This window comes from Emydura macquarii, unplaced genomic scaffold (genome assembly GCF_026122565.2).
Source record: "Emydura macquarii macquarii isolate MOO-44397 ecotype Brisbane River unplaced genomic scaffold, CSIRO-AGI_Emac_v2 contig_2422, whole genome shotgun sequence".
NCBI lineage: Eukaryota > Metazoa > Chordata > Testudines > Chelidae > Emydura > Emydura macquarii.
In genome coordinates, this window is record NW_027132559.1 from 37686816 (window position 1) to 37707881 (window position 21066).

General features: G+C 39.6%; 1 protein-coding gene across 1 annotated transcript in view; it reads left to right on the top strand.

The window, feature by feature from the left end:
• Positions 1-21066, top strand: part of STAM (signal transducing adaptor molecule) — a 73648-nt gene that overhangs the window by 15094 nt on the left and 37488 nt on the right. The window contains exon 2 of the mRNA XM_067562313.1: positions 13105-13189. Within this exon, the coding sequence (XP_067418414.1) occupies positions 13105-13189 (85 nt within the window). The remainder of the gene's footprint in view (positions 1-13104; positions 13190-21066) is intronic.

Below are 21066 nucleotides of genomic sequence, written 5' to 3' on the forward strand. Positions count from 1 at the left end.
CACCAAGGGCAAGGAGAAGCCCACGGCCTCAGGATCCATGGAACCAAAAAGACACTCAGCACCGAGTACCTCAACTATACTCCAGTCCATGCCGCCACCTACGATACCGGTGAAACCATCAGCACCGACAACAACTACATCGGTACCACCATCTATGCCAACAGCGGTACCGTCCCTCCTGGTACTATGCAACAGTTTCTGAGGCAGAGAGATCTGGTAGTCTCAGCAACTCCAGAGTCCCCTCTCTTTGGTACCGACATCACTCCGTTGTGCTCGGTACTGAGACGCATCATCACACCACAAAGATCTGCCCCTCCACTATCCCATGATGAGGAGGAGGAAGAGGAAGGAGAAATATACTTGCCTTATCACTCCTCCCCTGCTGATTCACCCAGATTGGGGCCATCCAATCGCTCTACATCTTGAGCACCCAGTTGGTATGGGCACCCTTGATATCGCCCCCCTCCTCCCCCATACCATTCCTACCTCAATGGCAATATTGGGACCCTTGGGCCATGTACAGGGCTCAACACCCAAAGACCCTAAGTCCACCAAGATCTAGGGCACCATGTTCTTCAACAACAACTGCTCCACTTCCCTCTGAACCACAAGAAGTAGTTGAAGACACCAACAAAGTCTCCAGTCATGAAGACTCCTCTCCACTGGACTTGTTGTCATCTTCCACCGATGGAACCGGAATGCACCCACACGGGATGACTTCAGGCAATTCCAGGACCTTTTCATAAGGGTGTCACAGGCTCTCGACATACCCCTTGAAGTACCTTAGTCATGAAACAAATTGTGCAACATGCTACAGCCGGCCCCTTTTCTAAGATAGCATTACCCATTAATGATGCCATCATGGAACCAGCCAAGACGATCTGGCAGACACCTGCAACGGCACCACCTTTGTGCAAGAGATCGGACAAAAAATATTATGTTCCCTCAAAGATAATGAATTCTTGTTCTCACACCCTGCAGCAAATCAGAGGGGGAAACAACACCATAGCAGAACAACCTGCTGTGGAATGCATGCAAGAACTTTCTTCCACTGATCGAGGACAAATCAATCAGGATTCTAATGGACAACATGGCATGCATGTTTTACATAAACTGCCAAGGGGATGCAAGGTCGCAATCCCTATGCACAGAAGCAGTACATCTCTGGAATTGGTGCATCAGCTACAACATCTATATAATGGCATCATATTTTCCAGGCTCCCAGAACACGACAGCGGATGCACTGAGCAGAGACTTTGCACAAAGCCCCAAATGGGAAATGGATCCTGGAGTCCTTCACACAAAATTTGGTCAATGGTGATTCACTACAATAGACTTGTTTGCAACAGCACAAAACACCAAGTGCCCACAATTCTGCTTCAGAGCAGGACTGGGTCCAAACTCATTAGGCAATGCTCTCTTCATCAAGTGGGATACATCCCTAATGTATGCATTTCCACCCCTATCACTATTAGCCCGGGTCATTCACAAAATCAGGAGGTGTTGTGCAAAATTAAGCACTCGGGACTTTTTCAAGGGGAAAAGGCTGTATGCCGCATTTATTGACAGAAACTAAAGTAATAACTAACTTAAACACACACACACACACACACACACACACACACACACACACACACACACACACACACACACACACACACACAGAAAGCGTTCTATAGTTATATATAGCTACCAGTCCTGATTGTGGCTTGAGACCGTAGCTAGGGTCCGTTGCTGGAGTTCGTGGCTCGTGGCAGCTACCTGGCCAGGGAAGCTGGGCACGAGGAGAGCAGGGTCCTTGTCGGCGCGCACCGACGCTCTTCTTTAGATGATGTGTAGAACGCTGTTTTTCCCCCAAAGCCTTGAAATCTCACCCAGTCTTTTATAGGTTTTTCAGTTCTGCTGTGTCACGTCGCTTCTCTGTGACCCTTGATTGCTGGTACAATAGCAGACGTGACTTTCAGCTTGTTCTTTGATGTCTTGATTAAGTTTGATTAAGTTTTTCTGGGGTGGATCCTTCTTTGCTTTTTGGGGCTATGTTCACACTCTTCAGCCTAGGATGGACTTCACACTTCATCAGGACAACTTCATCAAGACAAGCTGGCAGTTTGGGTCTGACTCACACACACATACAGCCTCCATTCATACCTTGTTCAGATAACTATCTTATTCATCTAAAGGTTTAGAAAGGGTTTGACACAAGATGGAGTACATAGGGTCAAAATGGGGTTTTTACACAAGATGGAGTACATAGGTCAAAATGGGGTTTTATATTCACAATGTGGAGTATGACTGAGAGAAGTTCAAATGTTACACGATTTCAATAATAACCATATAGAGGTTGACACAAATAAGGGTATGAATTGAAAGCTATGAATTAATCTACAGGGTTACAATTACAATTAAAAACCTCTGAATTAAGCTACAGGGTTACAATTACAATTTTATTCCTACAGAGGGACAAATCCAGAATCATCCTGTTAGCACCTAAGTGACTCGGGCAAACCTGGTTTCCTTACCCTTTCACAAATGGCAGTGTGCCCACTACGAAGTCTTCCACAAATACACAATCTCCTCTCTCAGGACTTGGGATACATCCATCATCCGAACCTGACGATCCTGCACCTGAAAGAATGGTTACTCCATGGCTCACGGAAAGAGAATTAACCTGTTCGGATGAGATAAAAGACGTCTTATTAAACAGCACAAGACCAAACATGAGGAAGGCACACATTCACAAGTGGAAAAGATTCTGCACATGGTGCCACAACAAACACCTTATTCCAACTTCCTCTCATTTACCACAAGTACTAAACTACATAATGGAACTAAAAAAACATGGACTTACCCTAAGTTCCATTAAAGTACACCTGGTGGCCATCACAGCGTTCCATGACAAAGTGGATGGGCCACCATATTCACCCATCTTACAATGAAATGATTCCTCAAGGGCAATAAAAACACTTACTTGGAGACCAAAACTCCAAATCCAATGTGGGACCTTAACCTGATTTTACGCAGACTCATGGAACTCCCCTTTGAACCACTTGCCATGCGCTCCTTGCTGCATCTTTCCATGAAAGTCGCCTTTCTCACTGCCATCATGTCAGCTAGACGAGTAGGAGAATTGGGTGCACTAATGGCATACACTCCATACACAATTTTCTTTAAAGGCAAGGTCACCCTGAGATCACATCCAAAATTTCTACGCAGGGTTGCATTTTCCTTCACTTAAACGAACCTGTTCACTTACCTGCATTTTTCCCAAGATCCCAAGTGGATAAGAGAGAAGCAGCGTTCCACACTCTCGACTTCAGAAGAGCACTGGCCTTCTACCTAGAGAGAACAAAAAGCTGTAGAAAATCACTGAGGTGGTTCATCTGTAAAACAGAGCGATCAAATGGAGAAACTATCTTGGAACAGAGACTATCCAAGTGGATATTAGGGTGTATTCACTTCTGTTACCAAAAACACCAACAACAGGCCCAACAGGGATCCACACACATTCCACAAGAGCAGTCTCAACATCCATTGCTTTTCTCAACAATGTACCAATTTACAGACATTTATAAAACAGCCACTTGGGCATCTACCTGCACCTTTTCAAAACGCTATGCTATAGAATAGCTATCAGCTTCAGATGCCCTATTCGAACTCACTGTCTTATCAACAATATAGAGCACAACTCCAAAGCCCCTTCCTTCCACCGAGGGGCACTGCTCAACAGTCACCTAAAATGGGGCACCCACAGGGATGCTCCTTGAAGAAGAAGAAAAGGCTACTCACCTTGTGCAGTAACTGAGGTTCTTCGAGATAGTTGTCCCTGTGGGTGCTCCACTAACCTTCCACCTCCCCTCTATTTCAGAATTATAAAAAGATAAAATACGCTCAGCGGTAGAGAAGGAACAGAAGGACGGTTAGTTGCATGACGCTGTGTAACGGCCAAGAACAGCGCAAGGTGGCGACAGCACATGTGTGACCCAGCCAGGCAGTGCTACCATAAAACTCTGATCTCATATGCAGGGCACATGGACACTTAAAGTGGAGCACCCACAGAGACAACATCTTGAAGAGCCTCAGTTGCTGCACAAGGTGAGTAATCTTCTTTTCCTATATGATATCCCACTGCTGCTTCTGAGTTGAACTCTTTTTCCTTCAATCTTGATGTATTGTACTCTTACCCACATAGTTGTCAGGAGTGCACTTTATATAAACAAACCATCGGAGCCTGAACTTTCTTTATTTATTTATGGGTGTTAATTTGAGCATGTCTTTAACATACACATTCTTCATGTGGTTTTTCTTGCTTACCCCACTCATCCATCTCAACGTTTGCATGTCTATGGAACAGATCATTTGCTCATGTTTGTTCCTTGTTATCCAACACTCAGTGTCATACACTAAAACTGGACAGGCCACCGTTTTTTAGACTTGCTCTTTTAATCTTACTGGTATCTTCCTTTCACATACCTCTCATTTAACTCTCTCAATTTGAGCCACGCTTTTATTATCGTAATTCTGTTTTTATCCTCCATTTTTCCAGGATTCTGGAACACAGGTACTCAAAACTTTTTGCATTTTTAGTATTGTTTGCCCGTGTAGTTTCAAACATAATTCTTCAGTGTTCAGATTGTTGAAGTTACATACCATATACTCTAATTTTCTTCTGCTTATTTTGAGCCTATGTCTCTCCAACACATCTCTCCATTTATCAAGATCCTTTTCTAGACTGTCTAGACTTCACTGCATATAGTGATGTCATCTGCAAACAACATGCACCAAGTGCCACCTTCTGTATATTCCTTGTGAAGGGTATCCAAGATGAGGATAAATAAGAAAGAGCTCATTGCTGATCTCTGATGCACTCCTTTACCAATAATTAATTTGTTTCAACACTAGAAGTTCTGACTTTTGGTGTTGTACCTATATAGTTAGATTGAACAAGCCGTACATGAAGTTCAAATACCGTTTTTTCCCTCATCCACCACCAGATGACTGCCTTTGGAACTCAGTCAAAGGCCTTGTCCAGCTCAATCAATGCCATGTGAATATTTTTCCTTTTCTCTCTAAATCTTTCCACTTGCTGCCTCAGTGCAAAACCAGCATCTATTGTTGACCTTCCTGGCATGAATCCATATTGTTTTGTGCTAATATCTACTTCACTTCTTAGTCTCTTATCAATGACTCTTTCTCCCAGTTCCATTGTGTAACTCATCAGCTTTATACCTCTATAACTTGTACAGTTGCCACCATCACTTTTCTTTTATATATTGACACCAAGATACTTTTTCTGTATGTGTTTGGTATTTTTTTCTTATCTCTTGATTGAACAGAGGTGTCAGCAGATGGATGCCTTCTATTCCAAAGTTTCTCCATGTGTCAGTAGGGATTCCATCTGGGCCAGGATCTTACTATTTTTAATTTCTTTTTACCATTTGCCACTTCATCTAGTGTGATAAGCTCTACTGCACCAAAGTTTATCATTTTGAAGTCATAGATTCCAAAGCCAGAAGAGACCATTGTGATAATCTAGTCTGACTTCCTGTATTACACAGGCCATAGAACTTCCCCAAAATATTTTCTAGGGGGCATATCTTTTAGAAAAACAGTCAATCTTGATTTTAAAAATGTCCAGTGATGGAGGATCCACCACAACTTTTGGTAAATTGTTCCAGTGGTTAAATATTCTCACTGTTAAATTCAGATGGGAAATAAGGCATACATTTTTATCCAGTTTCAGCTTCTAGCCAATGGATCATGTTAATATCTTTTTTTTCTAGACTGAAGAGCCCATCATTAAATATTTGTTCTGCATGTTGATATTTACAGACTTGTAATCAAGTCACCCCTTCTTTTTGTTAAGATAAATAGATTGAGCTCTTTGAGTTAATAGCTATAAGGCATGTTTTCTAATCCATTAATCATTCTCGTGGCTCTGTGAACCCTTTCCAGTTTATCAACATCTTTCTTGAATTGTGGACACAAGAATTAGACACAGTATTCCAGTGGTGATTGCATCAAATAACCTCTCTACTCCTACTTAAGATGCCCCTGTTTATGCATCCCAGGGTTGCATTGGCTCTTCTGGCCATGTTCAGCTGATTATTCATCACGACCCCCAAATCTTTTTCAGACTTTCTGCTTCCCAGGATTGAGTCCCCCATCCTGTAAACATGACCTATGTTCATTGTTCCTAGATGTGTACATTGACATTTAGCTATATTAAAACTTGTATTGTTTGCTTATGTCCAGTTGATCAAGCAATCCAGAATGCTCTGAATCTGTAACCTGTCTTCTTCATTATTTACCACTCCCCTGATTTTTGTGTCATCTATAATCATTATTATTGATGATTTTGTTTACTTTCAAGTAATTGATAACAATATTAAATAGCATAGAGACAAGAACAGATCCCTGTGGGATCCCACTAGAGAGACACCCGCTTGTTGATGTTTGCATTTTGAGACCTGTCAGTTAGCCAGTTCTTAATCCATTTAACGTATGTCATGTTAATTTCTCATTTTTCTAATTTTTTAATAAAAACTTGTGTGGTACCACAAAACACCTTACAGAAGCCTAAGTATATTATGTCAACAATATTACCTTTATCAATCAAACTTGTAATTTCATCAAAAAAGATAACAAATTAGTTTGACAGGATCTATTTTCCATAAACCTGTATTGACTTGCTTTGCTCTCTTGACTTTTCTTAATTTAAATTTAGTTTTTGGTGAATCCCACTTCCTTTATATCTTTGGTACTCTGTCCTGTGCTTTTACCAATGTGTATTCCCCCCCTTTCCTTTGCTCAAAGTCTTGCATAAAGTTCCTGAAAAATCTTTGTTTTTGCTTTGGCAACTACATTCCCGGCCATTTTATTTACACCTTTGTATATCTCCAGATCTCATTTGTTCCTACTCCTTTGCCAGAGTTTAAACTTTTTTCTCTTATCTTTTATCACTTGTACTTCTTTGCTCCACCATCAAGTTTCTTTTTTTGAAGGAAAGGCTTTTTCCTTTTGATTCACACACAACTTGTTTAGCACTCTCCAATATATTTGTGACCACAAAATCCCCACATTTGTCTATTCCTTCCGCATGTAGTACCGACCTTATCTTCTCCCTAACCAGCTCCCTAACATTTAAGTTAGTACCATTAACTATTTCCTGGAATTTTCTAAAGAGCAGTGTCTAACATTTCCAAGAAACTTGTCTTCTTATCCTCGGCACAGCTAGACTGGGTCATATGTGCTAATTATATTTAGCCAGCCACATTCAAAAGCCAACTGGCTGATCATTAGCCTGTTGTTAATTCTATTTACTGTCATCATTCTTTCCTTTATTTTACTATCAATAGCTATACTTATTCTGTTTCTTGAGTTTGAGGCCTCAGTAAATTATTTTGTATCTTTCTTCCGTGTCTTTGGTCTTCTCTGCTTTCCATTTTGTTTCATGGATGTACACTATCTGTACCTTCCTCCTCTTCAGTGTCTCTACCAGCTTCATGTAAAGGCCAGTTAGTGTGTCAGCATCCTACTTGCCAGTCTGGCCTTAGTTTTCTAGGCTAGCTTCTTTACTTGGGCATACAAAGTCATAATGCTCGCCTACTTTCCACAACATTTGGTTGGGGCACTGTGTGTCATTTCTAGAATACCTATTCATTTGAGGACTCAGTGTCAGCTTATAGAAAATATTTATGGATGGCTGCCAGCCTGATGCCAACCCTCCTCCATTTTCATCTGGTCTTGGGACTGGCTATAGCAGAGTTTGCATGGGAAAGCGGTGGTATGTCTCAATATCAGGAGGGATAACCTGGTGAGACAGGACTACTACACACATTGTAAGCTGTTTTTTGTGATATGGATATCTGTTGATTCTGGACTGGATTCATTTCATATTGGCAACCAAATAGAGCTTCTAAGCATTATAGCTCTGGCCTGATTTTGAGCAAATAATCTAGAAGTGAATGAATTCTCTACATGTGGTCTCACTTTTAGTGACAGTCATGCGTTTACTGATGCAGGCTGGAAAGCAATACTTCTTAGGAACAAGATGTAGTCATTCTGATAGGTGATTTTTCTTACTGAAAATTAAAATGCAGACTGTAACTGGGAGGGAGGATGTGTGGGGTTTCAGCAGTCTTGTGTCCATCTGAAACCATTGCTATTAATCCTTTAATATCCCTATTGTGTAGTTTGCTGCTTCAGAGGGAGTGCAAGTTAATTACTAATACCTGATCCCAGATTGTTACTGCCCTCAAAGTTGTCAGCATGTTATGCTTTTTACTAATAGGGAAGTAAACAACCTATTGCCATGCTGAAGTCTGCTGGGTTTTTTTTAAAACGGCATGGAGATGGGTGGGATGGAAGGAATCAAGTTTTGCCTCACACACAAAAAGAAAAAATGCAATTATTTTTGTGAAGAGATTTTTTTTGAAGATTCTGAATATTAAAAACAGTAGCAAGCAAGATACAATTACTCATGCCTTTTTTTATTAGACATGTTTACTTCTGAGTTCTCTCCTTCTTTATCTGTCTTCCTCATCACCCAATGTGCTTGTTAAGGGATCTTCCACCATGGTAGTTGAACATTGTACAACAATTAAACAGCGTTGTGTCTCCCTCACAAACAGGCTACCCTCTCCTGCTTGCTCTGTTTTTTGGATTTCCAGCTTGTATGCTGACATGTTTCTGTGACTGTGGTAACACTAACAACAATTCACATTTCACAATTGCCATGTGGGGAGTGAACTGCATGCTTATGGGTATCCAGACAGGATTAGTGGTAGGTTGGGAAAAGAGCAGCACAGCTTAATTTGAATAAATGGGACAGATGCCTGAATGGAAAAAGAAAAACCTCATGAAAAACTAAAAATTAAAACTCGATTGTGTCATCACTAAATCATTTTGTTATATTACCATCTTAAATATATAGCTACTGCACTGTTTGCAACTGCATTAACCAGTCCTTATAATTACTAGACTTTAACTCTTATCAGTCTGCTTTCTTGTGTCATGTACAGATCCACTTATTGAGATATCACTAGTGTGTATTTTCTCTCATAAATTCTCTCTGTCAATTTACTCACTGTGGTGTCTACATATGTATTTGTAAACATTGGCTTTTTTAATTTGTGGTAAGAACTTTATTATCCAAAACAAAATGATTGATCCCAGCATCTGGTAATTACACAGAAAATTCTCTAGATTATCAGAAACCATCTCCCATGACATTTGGGTAATCAAGTTTGTACTCTGTGTTTTAGAAATATTGTAGCAGGTGTTTATTTGCATTATGCATAAAAGATTAAATGTTTTTATGTGTATGTTGAGCTTGGAGGCATCTGGTAATGATTAAATCACACTTTCTAGTGAAGTGTTTTAGTGCTGTGCATATGAATGGTTTTGGTTTTACATGCTCGGGATTTATTTTTCATATATGTTGCCCCTCCGAAAGTTTGAAAACACTTGTCCAATATATAGGACATTGATGCCTTTACTTTTCTCAGGATGCAACTATATGCTTAAGATGGAAGTGTTTTTGATCTTGGGCATGTTTAGCAGTGTGTTTGGGGAAGCAGTGTGTTTGGGGAAGTTTGGTGATGGAAGGAATAAATTTGAATTGCCCATCCCTTTGTTTTTCTGTATTTTTCCAGGGTTTGCTTAGCCTTAGTATTAAAGATTATAAAGTATATAATGGAAGTATAACTATATGTAGTGCTTTTCGGAAGGATAAAAATACTAAACAAATACCTGAAGAGTTGACAGCCTGAAGACTTAATGATTTCTTTAACTGTATTGTATGGATTTTTTCACTAATAAGTTTAAAGATGCCAAGGAATTTTGGAAAAATTACTTGAAGGAGACGAGGGAGGATGTTTGGCACCTGTTAATTAGGAGACTTCTAAAGAAGCAACCAAGTTGAGAATGGGAAAAGTCAAAAGAACAGGAAGGAGAGAAGCTTGGGAAGACCATAGGGTTTCTGAAGAGTTAATAGGGGCAGTGATGCAAGCAAGTGTGGAATTGTACAGTGCTTTGAAAATAGGGAGACTCCTAAGCTGTATTTGAAAGAAGAGTTAAAGATGCAAGAAGGGAGGAAACATTAGGTGTGGGGGCGATGGAGAACGATACACAGACTGAATCTCTTTTCTCATGTATATAAGAGATAGCGGTACAAGTATTTCTGTCACATTTGTTGCAATTTCAATATAATTATAATATGCGTATTTCCAATTTGTACAGAGTGCATCTTGTTGCATTAAGTGATGGAGGTATGTTTATTGTACAGTCTTTTTATAACCATTTGAAATAGTTCCAAATGTGAAAGGGATACTAGCAGGACAGCATTCATTTATGCCAGTTATCTGGCATTAGGAAGCCATGTTTTGTATTTGTAACATTGGCATCCAAATTACCATGTTTTTTATTAGGCTTAGTCTTAAGTTTATGAATGCATTTTTACAATACTACGTTAGGTATTGTATGTTTTCTTATTTTTTTTTCTTTTGTTGGCAGGAATAATGGAAATCTGCAGGAAATTTCTGCAGTGGGTTTGACTTGTATATTTCTAACAAGAATCAAATCTTTTCTTTGAGGACATAAAAAATATTATTTTTCCTAAAAGCGCATGGCTGCCTATTTATCAGATCTAATCGATTGAATCTAATCCATCTATCTATCTAGAGATGATCAACTTGAAATCTCACTACATAAAAATTAGATAACTTGTCCTTGTGTATTCCTGACAGTTCCTTGTGTTATATTCTCTCCTCTTTTTGCTAAGATAAACAAGAAAAAATAAATAGAGAAATATTTTCTCCAGTCTTCCAACTGTAGTAATCTTAGAAGGTGTCTGTAACAGTAGCAGGTTTTTCCAGAAGGCTGATTTTTAGGTGGCTGGTATTCCTTAATGGTCTGCCAAGATTTCTTAGTTCTGGAACTTTAAAAGATTTTGGATATCAGTGTGGTAGCCACAACTTATTAATCCTTTTCATAAATTTGTTGAATGTGTACTTTGTAAATTTGTCAACAGTCCTACAACACAAGTAAAATAAGTTTCTGTGACACTGTCTGAGATAGCACAGACCTTGGGTTCCTCCTCCTTACTTGATTTGACAGGCACAATAATGATCAGTTGCCATCCATTCTCTTCCATTCCCATTTGATTCTTGTCTCATGGATTGAAACGTACAGAAAAGTGATTTCCACAGCCACTTCTCGCACTATATTGTTTCTCTTTAAAAACATTTTGTCCAAGAGCATGAAACAGCCCAAGAAGGCCAAATTAAAAGAGTTGGGGAAGGGGGAACCTAAGTTGTATTTCTTGCAGTAGAGCTTTATTTGTGTGTGTAGTTTTTTCTTTTGCTACCCTAGAAGAGTGAGATAACAACTGACCTACTCAGCTTGCATGCAGGAGAGCGAAACTCAGTTGAAGGAATTTAGGCCTTCAGCTTGGGGCTCAAAGATGGATATTACACACGACTTCTGAGAGATAGGAGGTTTCACTGACAGTCTCTCTTCTCTGTAGCTGTTGAATTGCTAGAATGGAAAGACTTGGCTCCTAGGAGAACTTTGCTTCCCTTCAGGTAATTACATAGAAAGCCTCCTGGGGCATGGAATTATTTGCTGAGGCACCTGTTAAATTAAAAGCTCACAAATAAAGTTGGATGAGGCAGGGCCAGGAAGAGGGGAATCAAGAAAACCCCTCCATGATTCTGTGAAGAGAAGAGTAGACTAGGAAACTGTGCCTTCCCTGACACCAAGCTAGGTTTTGTTAGTGCTACCCAGTGGTGACATAAGCTCCCTCAGGATTCAAATGGATTCCCCAATTTCGAATTAGAGGGGAAAACGCAGTTTCCTTGTTTCTCCCCTAAAGTGTCATTATCCATCCACCACCCATGTCTGAACATGACCTACTTTGGGGGGGGAGATAGTGATTTGTTGCTTCTGCTGGTCTGGCAGCTGAATCTGCTCTCTGCTTGCTCAGCTTCTTTCTTATTCTTCTCTGCTGCCAGGAATAGATCTCGTGGTGTGCCCTAATAAGAGAGCTGGATAAACTGAGGTCTGGTTTACACTGCCAGCGTCATCGACGAGAGATATGCAAGCTACATGCTGAAACTTGCGTATCTCCCGTCCACTTACGAATGTTCTCTTACCACAGCATCTCCACTGCGCTGCGTCAACAGGAAACACCCTCTGGTTGATGCAGCGTTACTCTTTTCAGGGTGGTGGATTTACTACATTGGCCAGAGAGCACTTCTGGGCTTGACTGTATGGGTCTCCACTGCCTGCTCAATCGATCCTTCTGCATCGATCCGTGGAGCCTGACTCTGCCTGCAGTGTAGGCATACCCTGGGAGAAAAGAGAAAGCCAAGCGTATTGGGCTCTTTCCTGGCTAACATTAGCAGACTTCTGTGCCTGGAAAGAGGCCACTAAAGAAATCAACTGGGGCAGAGCTGAGGCTGGGGAACTAAAAGTTGGGTTGATTTTTCTTTTTTTAACATGGAACCCATTGAGGCGCCATTGCAGTCTAATGGGGGTCACAATCTACAGGTCGTGAAACTGCTCAAATCAATATTTACAAGCAAACAACAGGCAAGCACAAGACACAGCAGCATATTACTGAATATGTGGTGACTGAATTACTGAGGCATAAAGGTGTATTGATGTGGCAAGACAGTATACTAATTTCCTGGGAAGTGGTAGCCTTTGGAATTGATTTGCAGTCCTAGAACCAAGAGTGCACAAAGTTTTCTTGAAAACTAATATATTTCTTTTAATATAAAAATCATTCTGTGTATGTATTGTTTGAAATTCAAACAGAAAAAGTGAAATGCATATTTGCTTATTAATTCAAATATTAGGGTACCATGTGAAAGTTTGAATATTTTAATGTTTGATACAACAGTAAAAAATACATATGTGTAAACTGCAAATTTGTAAGAATTACATCAATATATTAATTAAAGGCAGGGTGATATCAAACATTGGCATTTAACAGAAATCTTGCAGCATTGAATCTTGGCTGTTCTATGTTAAACTTTCACATATATATATATATATGAGCAACAAGTTTATTGTGATCTATTTACTCTTTTTATTAATCAGAGAAAGCAACCAGTGAGTTGAATACTGCAGAGGATTGGGGCCTTATCTTAGATATTTGTGATAAAGTTGGACAGTCGCGCACAGGGTAAGTGTTATGAACTGTGTGGTTTTGCTTTTAAACTATAAATATTTCACATCTTTATCCTTTCAGTTCATTCTTCATTATATTGATGGGGAGGAGGAGGCGTGATGAAAATTTTGTATTCAGACATAGTTTTGTCATCAGTAACTTAATTAACTTGATGTAGAATGTACTTGCTATAGGAAGTAAAGGAGGGTTTTTTATATTTACTTATTAATATTTTAAAATCTTTCTTCAGAAATATCATTGGGTCTTGATTTTAGGACTTGCATTCATGCATACAGCATTAATTTAAAGTGTGAGAGAACAGAAGATTTGATGTCTGTTTTAAACACTGTCATTATGAATCCAGTATGATAGTATGTGTCATTTTAAGTATTTTTTTAAAAAAAATTTTCAATTGTCAGGAGGAGCTCATTGAAGTGTTAAGGTATTGATAAATGGGTGTCTTAAAGAGGGGAATAATAAATGATACATCTCTTAGCATAGGCTGTTGAATTTACTTTCTCAATACACAGTAGTACATCCCTGCTGAATACCCTCCTAGATATATTTTATTCAGGACTCTTCTCTCAAAATGATGAGCCAGATCCTAATCTGAGATATGGGATTCACATAATTGAATATTCTGGAAAAATCTGTGTGACAGTATGCAGAACCGCTGGGGTACAGCCTGGGAGCTATGGAACCACTGGGTACCCTTATCCACTATTTAGGTTGGGGTGAGTTCTCCACCAGACTCTGGCTAGTGACACATAGGCAGCCTCTCCAGACCCTGTTATCACCCAACCTGATAGCAGGTGGCACCAGACACCCAACTTAGTTCAATTAATGCTTTCCCCAACCATTCACAAACCAACAATAATGAAGTTCCAGCTGGCTTTCCAGCCTCAGACCCCAAGATTATACCATTTAACCCTGGTCAATAAACCTGACCAGTGAAGATTATTATCCAGTCTGCCCTTCCTGCAAAGTGGAAGGGAACATGCACCATCTTTTGTTACTGAGCAAAGTTTGTCTAAACACTTCACTCAAGAACACCCTGCTTAAGATAAAACATTAAACAAGTTCATTAACTATAGGAAAATAGATTTTAAGTGGTTGTAAGTGGCCAGTGTAAAGAGATTAAAAGTAGTTACCAAAAGAAATAAACATAAAATCACAGTCTAAGTTCTTCATACTAACAAGATTTGAATTAGCAATGTCTCATCTTTGTTAGCTGGTACAAACAGTTTCTTAAACAGAGGCTGGAAAACCTTCCCTGCCTGGGACTTCCCTTCCCCTTTTCAAAGTCCTTTTTTCTTTCTGAGGAGTCTTCAGGTTTTGAATTGGGGGAGGGAGAGAAGAGAGAGAAGCTAAGTGATGATGTCATGCTCCCCTTTTTATAATCTGTTTCAGCTTGCTAGAACAATCGGGGCTTGTGACCTGTGGGGTTGTTCTCATTGATCATTCAAGCCCCATTGCACAATGATGCCTTCATTGTAAACAATTCCTGTTAGTAGAATCTGTTCTTGAATAGGTGAGAGAGAGCCATTAATGCCGTCTGGCCATTCCATCGTTGTGCCTGAATATCTTGTTTAGGTGTTTCCTACCTCCCAACATGTTCTAGTAGCAAGGCATATTTTGTACAGAACATATCATAATTATATTTTGTATAGGGACATAATTTATGATATATGTTCTGTACAAAACATAATTGTATTTTGTGCAGAACATATCATAATTATATGACACTGGTGAAGATGGGATTTTTGGGGTGTTTTCAGACACAGGGTATCACAATCTGTTATAGAAATAGTAGTGAATGTGATTGAGTTTGGAGTTGTGTGCTGTGGAAAACGGAATGTGGTGACATAGCAGTGTTATTTTAGAAGCTGGGAATGCATGGTCTGAATGCATCTTTTTATAAGCTCACTTATCTGACAATTCAAACTAGCCTCAAGCAAAGATAGTGTGCTTCAACTATCATATAATGTAGAAGGACTGCATGGGAAGAATTTGGACTGCACTGTAAGCCTCTAGAAAACAAGGTATGGAGTCCCAGAAAGCACAAAGCCTCCCCAGCAAAGAATTTATCCCAAGGTGCAGGCCAGAATGTAAACCAAGCCTTCCTCATTGAACAGTTGTTGGAATTTTCAGATGTATTTAAGAGATTGTATGAAGTACTGGATTACTTATTTACCTTTTCTTATCTGTTTTACAAAATTTTATTTGACTGTTTGCCCAGGGCAAGGGTTTTTTGTTGCTTTGGCTTTTTACAAGAGATTAAAAATACTGGTTTTTATCATCCATCATAATTAAGGCCCAGTATAATTCATGATGATGATGGTTATTTTTAGAAAATTTGCAGTAGTATAAATGTCATTGTATTGAATTTCATGGAGTTTGCATGGAATGAGTTTAACCAGTAAAGTTAATCAATTTTACAATTAAAATCAGAAGCAAGCACAAACATTTGCAGTCCACTAAATGTTCACTTATTTCTGTTTTACATTTTTGAATCACAGTTAAGTATCTTTATTCGGTTCACTTGTTCCTGTATCATGAATTGTGTCTGCACAGCAAGAACCCGCCCATATGCTGAAACGCTTCACTTGGCATCCACAGAATTAGGGACAACAGAAAAATATCATTTGGTCAGTTTTGCAATGTTGGGAAAGTGTGGTTCTGCAGAAGAGTTCCAGAGGGGTAGCCGTGTTAGTCTATATACAGCAAAAACAACGAGAGTTCTGTAGCACTTTAAAGACTAACATTTAATTTCAGCAGGCATAAGCTTTCATGGGCTTCAGCCCACTTCCTCAGATGCAGTTGGTTCTGCAGACCTCCAAAAAGCAATCAGCGAAAGGTCACTGTTGCATTTTGTTGCATAAAACTAGTAGCCTTGTACTTCATTTTTGCAAGCTCCTGTTGAAACCAGGAATGGAATTCAGTGGAAGGGTATCCAACCTTAATGTACATATTTGCATAGGATCAAACACCCTTACAGCTTTGGTATGCCGGTATGATTTTCTTTCATTGATGTTGGGGAGTTAGTAGTTTGAAAGCTTATCTGCAATTTCAGTAGAAGTTTTAATACATGGGTTTTGAATCTCTGCATCACTGCTGTGTTGCTTACATTTAAGTGCTCAATATGTATTAATTAAGTCAACTTGAACACGGATTTCACAGGATTAAATCAACAAGCTCTTTGCCATGCCTTGTGATGAAGTCAAGTTTTATCTGTAAAATGTCTGATTTTTCCAGCAGATATTGCAGCTCCTTCAGTGCATTCATGTGTTGTGTAATTTTCATGTCTTCTTCCACAAAACTGGAGTAAAAAATAATAAACTGTGCATGGTGTTCAATAGCAGCATACCAGTTTCCCCATCTCATCTTAACTGGTTCACGGGGCAGTTTTACAGGAAGACTGGAACCCACAACTTGAACTGTGCTTTGCAAATACTCTTTAAAATGCAATTTTCTGCTCAGACAATGTTTTAAACCCTTTTTGACTATTGCTATTAACTTGGGGGAAATTGGTCACCCCAATTTCATTAGTAAGGTCTGTTATGTGAGCATTGCAGATAGGATGAACTGAGCACTTGCCTACACTTGAAATGCTGCAACTGCACTCATGTAGTACTTCAGTGTAGACGAGGGGCATAGCCAGAAGTGATTTTCTGGCAGAGCCTGTGGTTGACCCGGGTGGGCCGGCCGAAAAACAAATGCTTCCCAAACTTCTGGCTTCCAGTCATATGACCAGAAGCAGGAAGTTTGGGAAGCGACCGGCCGAGAAACTAAGCTGCCCAACACTCCAGTTGCCAAGATAGCTTAAGCGGAGCATCAGAAGAACTTCTGCAACCGATTGGGTGAGCCTGCTTTCAGAGTGGCCCACCCAGGCCCATCTGTAGCTACATCACTGGTGTAGACACTTTAAAATAGCAGTGGAAGAGGTTCTCACATCACTGTAGTTGATCCACCTCCCCAGGAGGAGGTAGCTAAGTCGATAAAAGAACTCTACTGTTGACCCAGTGTTGTTTATACCAGGAGTTAGATCATCTGAACTAAGTCGCTCAGGGATGTCTGAAATTTTGAGTGTAGACCTGAGATAGGCTGTAAGTCCTGAAGCACTTGATTGTAAGCTTTTGACGTGTAGGATGCATTGTCAGAGATAAATGCACCGATATCCTCAAAATACATCCCAAAGGTATTTAAATACTTAACTATAATACCAATGTGCAAGCTATTGCAAACCGTCTTTAGGTAAATTATATCAGCAAGGACAGCTTTCAGTTCCGAGTCAGGTGTGTCTTCACCATTTAGACCTTGCAAAATAAATAAAATATGTGACACATACTGATTTTGGCCAGTTGATTTGTCTGTGACCACAAACAACCTGACTGCTTCACGAGTTCCATAATCTCCTGCTTGTGACCGTATCAGCTTCAAGTAAATATTTATCAACCCAGCTGAGATGTGAAGGAATCTCTCCATCTCTTGCTGCATTCCATCTAATGAATTTCCCTTAGTCTTGGGTTGTCCAGTTTTTCAAGAGGGATATTTGTGTAAATGCACACCTCTGGTGGGTCATAATTTATGGAGTACGTGCTTCGTGGTTTTTGGTGCAATTTTGAAACAAGGTAGTCATGGTTTTTTTTGTTTCTTAGCAGGTAAAGCAGCTGCCCATACTGCTTTGTATTCCTGGCTTTCTCTTTTGTGAATACATGATTCAAGATGCGTGTCACTCTCTTTTTAATAACTACTACAATAACATTGCAGGAGGTGCAGAAAAGCTTATCTCCGTCACTATGTAAAACTCCCGGATGAATACTGCTTTGTGTGACCATCTGCAGACACCATTTTAGCTTTTTTAGACATGTTATTCTGTTGTTGTCAGTGAGCAGTGTTTGCCACCTAGATTGCATTTACAGATTTCTGTAGAGCACCCTTTACTGTGCACGTGCACAACACTTCTTCCACACATGGGCACAGCACTGTAAGCTAAAGGTCATTTTTCATATTAAATACTTGATTATAGACATTTTTCCTTTTTAAACATTTTTTAAAAGATCATGGTTTTGGGGCATCTTCCTGGTTTCTGTACCCTCCATGAAATCATGATTTTCGTAGGGCCCTAACCGTGATAAATGTCTGATAAATAGATTTTGTACCTGGGCGGGTAAACTCATCACTATTTTTCAGTGCTGGACAAACTCTTAATTGCCATACTTCTAAATGTTTGTCCTTGTAATGTTACTTTCTTGGGTCTACATACACCTTAACTTTAATGTTAATAACAGTTGTTACTAAAAGGTACTTACGCCTTTTCTCAATTACACTGAAGCTTATAAAATTAATGTGTAATGATTGTATGGACAGCATTTATTCCAAAGTGTGTGCATGTTTGTATTGCAGTAACTGTGGAGAGAAAAGTTTGACTTTGTTTATCTTATATTGATATAGACTCAGTCTGTTTTATGAAGACATAAAACTGAATAAAATGGCCATACCATGGAGCAGCCTTTGCTATAATTAGTAATACTACATATGAGGTGGAGGTTTGTGTAAAAAATAGACAGCCAAATATAGATTAGCCAAGCAGTAGTGTAACTTATACCAGAGTTTTGTTTTAGTTGTCAGATATCAATGCACGGTGTAAAACTGTTTTGGATGTTGGAGGAAAAGAATCCCCCTGTTGTACATTCACTTGAGAAGAAAGAAAAGCAAGTTGGTGTTGAGAGGGTTTGTTCAATGGAATGTTCAAAAAATGTGTGCTTGCTTGTGGTGAGTGGTGATACTTTTTCCAACCCGCAAGCCTCCAAAAAAATCACTTAGTTATAGAACAGGCCCAGTAGAACTGCAGCATTTTCTCTTACCAATAATGTAGAAAGTGAAGCTATCTGTTATGATGTATGTGAAACCTTTAAAATGTAAGGTCTTTGTTCAGGTATCATCTGTTTGAAACTCATATCTTACCTGTAAGGTATAACTATTCTTTAGCAGGTTGTTGCTGATTCGCATCTTTTCTTCAGAAAAGTTGGGATAAGTTCTTCAGAAAAGTTTGCATCTTTTTTTCAGAAAAGTTCTTCCGAAAAGTTCAGACATGGCCTAGAATGGGATCTGTTTGAGAGTATGATAATTAAAGCACTATGAAAAATATGTGTAATAAGTGACTTTTTGAATGATGAGTGTTCTTAGAAGTGCAGGAGAAATAAGACTGTTGCATGCTAAATTGTTTTAAAATCTGTCTGGCAGTAAATACCCTAGATTACTAAAAAAGCATTAATTACAACTATAGCTGTTTTTATATAGTGTACTACTGTATTTTATGATACAGGCACAGTGCTCAAAGTCGTCTGAAAAGTATGTGTAGAGGAGGGCGTCTGTCATCACTCCTACATCTGCCTGTATGCGTGCCAAGCAATTCTAGCCCCCAAGTCAATTCTGCCTCCAATTCTTCTGACAGGCCTTAGGGGAGGTGCAGTGGGATCCCCTTCTCTACCATGCTGGGGGAGGAGCAGCTCCAGGAGTTCTTAATTCCCTCTGTCCTTTCACAAGCCTGGTACTGCAGAGGGGAAGGGGTAAGGAGGAGCAGAGGCTCAACCCATTGCTCACAGGATGTGAGGGAGCAGGTGGAGCTGTGCTGAGCTGCTGTGCTCTTTTTCCTCCTCCCTCCCTCCTTCTTTGATAGAAATAGGGGAAAGGGAGAGAGCTCTGCCTGCCTCTTGTAGCAGCTGTGATTGCTGGTCCCCCAAAATGTGGGAAAAATAGCCGGTTTCCCCCAGGTGCTACTAAAAATGTGTGCCCCTCAGCAATCCAGTTCACTTTTTAGAAATTTGATTTTACAAGTCTGTGACCTGTATGTAGTATACACTTTGGAGTCCCCCAGAAAAAAAGGTGATTTAAAGTAAGACTATAGAAAGGCTTATTCTTGTCAATAGTTAATGAATTCATTATTGCTTAAAAAGTATAGGGAATGATATTCTCTGCTTCATTTTAGGTATTAGTGATAGGTGCTGTAAAAAAAAGCTTAAGACATATAATACAGAACCCTAAACATTCAAATCTTGTTTTCCACTCTTTTTGGGAGTATGGAGGTCTGTTTATTATGGCGTACTAGTGTGACTGGGTGCCTGGGATGGTGGACACTGAGAATGTCACATTCACAGCAGACTGCAAGACACGGCAGACAATCCCCCAAAATAGGTGGTTTATTCTATAATTAGATTCAAGATTAGATCAAGGCAGTATCAAAAGAGCTTCTGTAGCACAATACTGGTTAACAAGAAGCCAAACACAGTCTCCTTTAGGCATTCCAGCCCTTGGCTCCCATCTAGACAAACAGGTCTAATATAGTGAGAGGTTATTGAAAGGCCAATTCACTATATATGAGATTCTACAAATCCCAAAGGATCAGATATTTACCCCCAGGTCAATATATATTACAGATCTTACCCAGTTATCACGGTGTCAGCCAGTCCTTAGTAAACTAACTAAAGATTTATTAATAAAAGAAAATAGAGTTATTGAATAGTTAAAAGATTATATACATTACAAATGCTTACAAGGTCCATATAGCAGATTTGTAGCAGTGATGGATGAGTCTGCTGGCTTGGAAAAGTCTCTGGAATCATCCCAAAAGGTTAGAATCCAAATGCAGCTTAGAGGTAGACTCTTAGTTTTTCCATGCATTTTTCAGAGTATTCCAAGTAACTATTTGGAGATCCAATTCCTACGGCTTGAACCATTTTCCCCGTTTAAAGTTCAGCAGACTAAAGAGATGCAGGATCATGCCCTAGCTTTCATTTTTATAGCTGAAGCAGGCTGTCAAATGTTTTGAGCACAGCATGTGGCTGCAGATCCTTCTTTGTTGAGCGTGCCCTCACCCACCACTTTGAAGT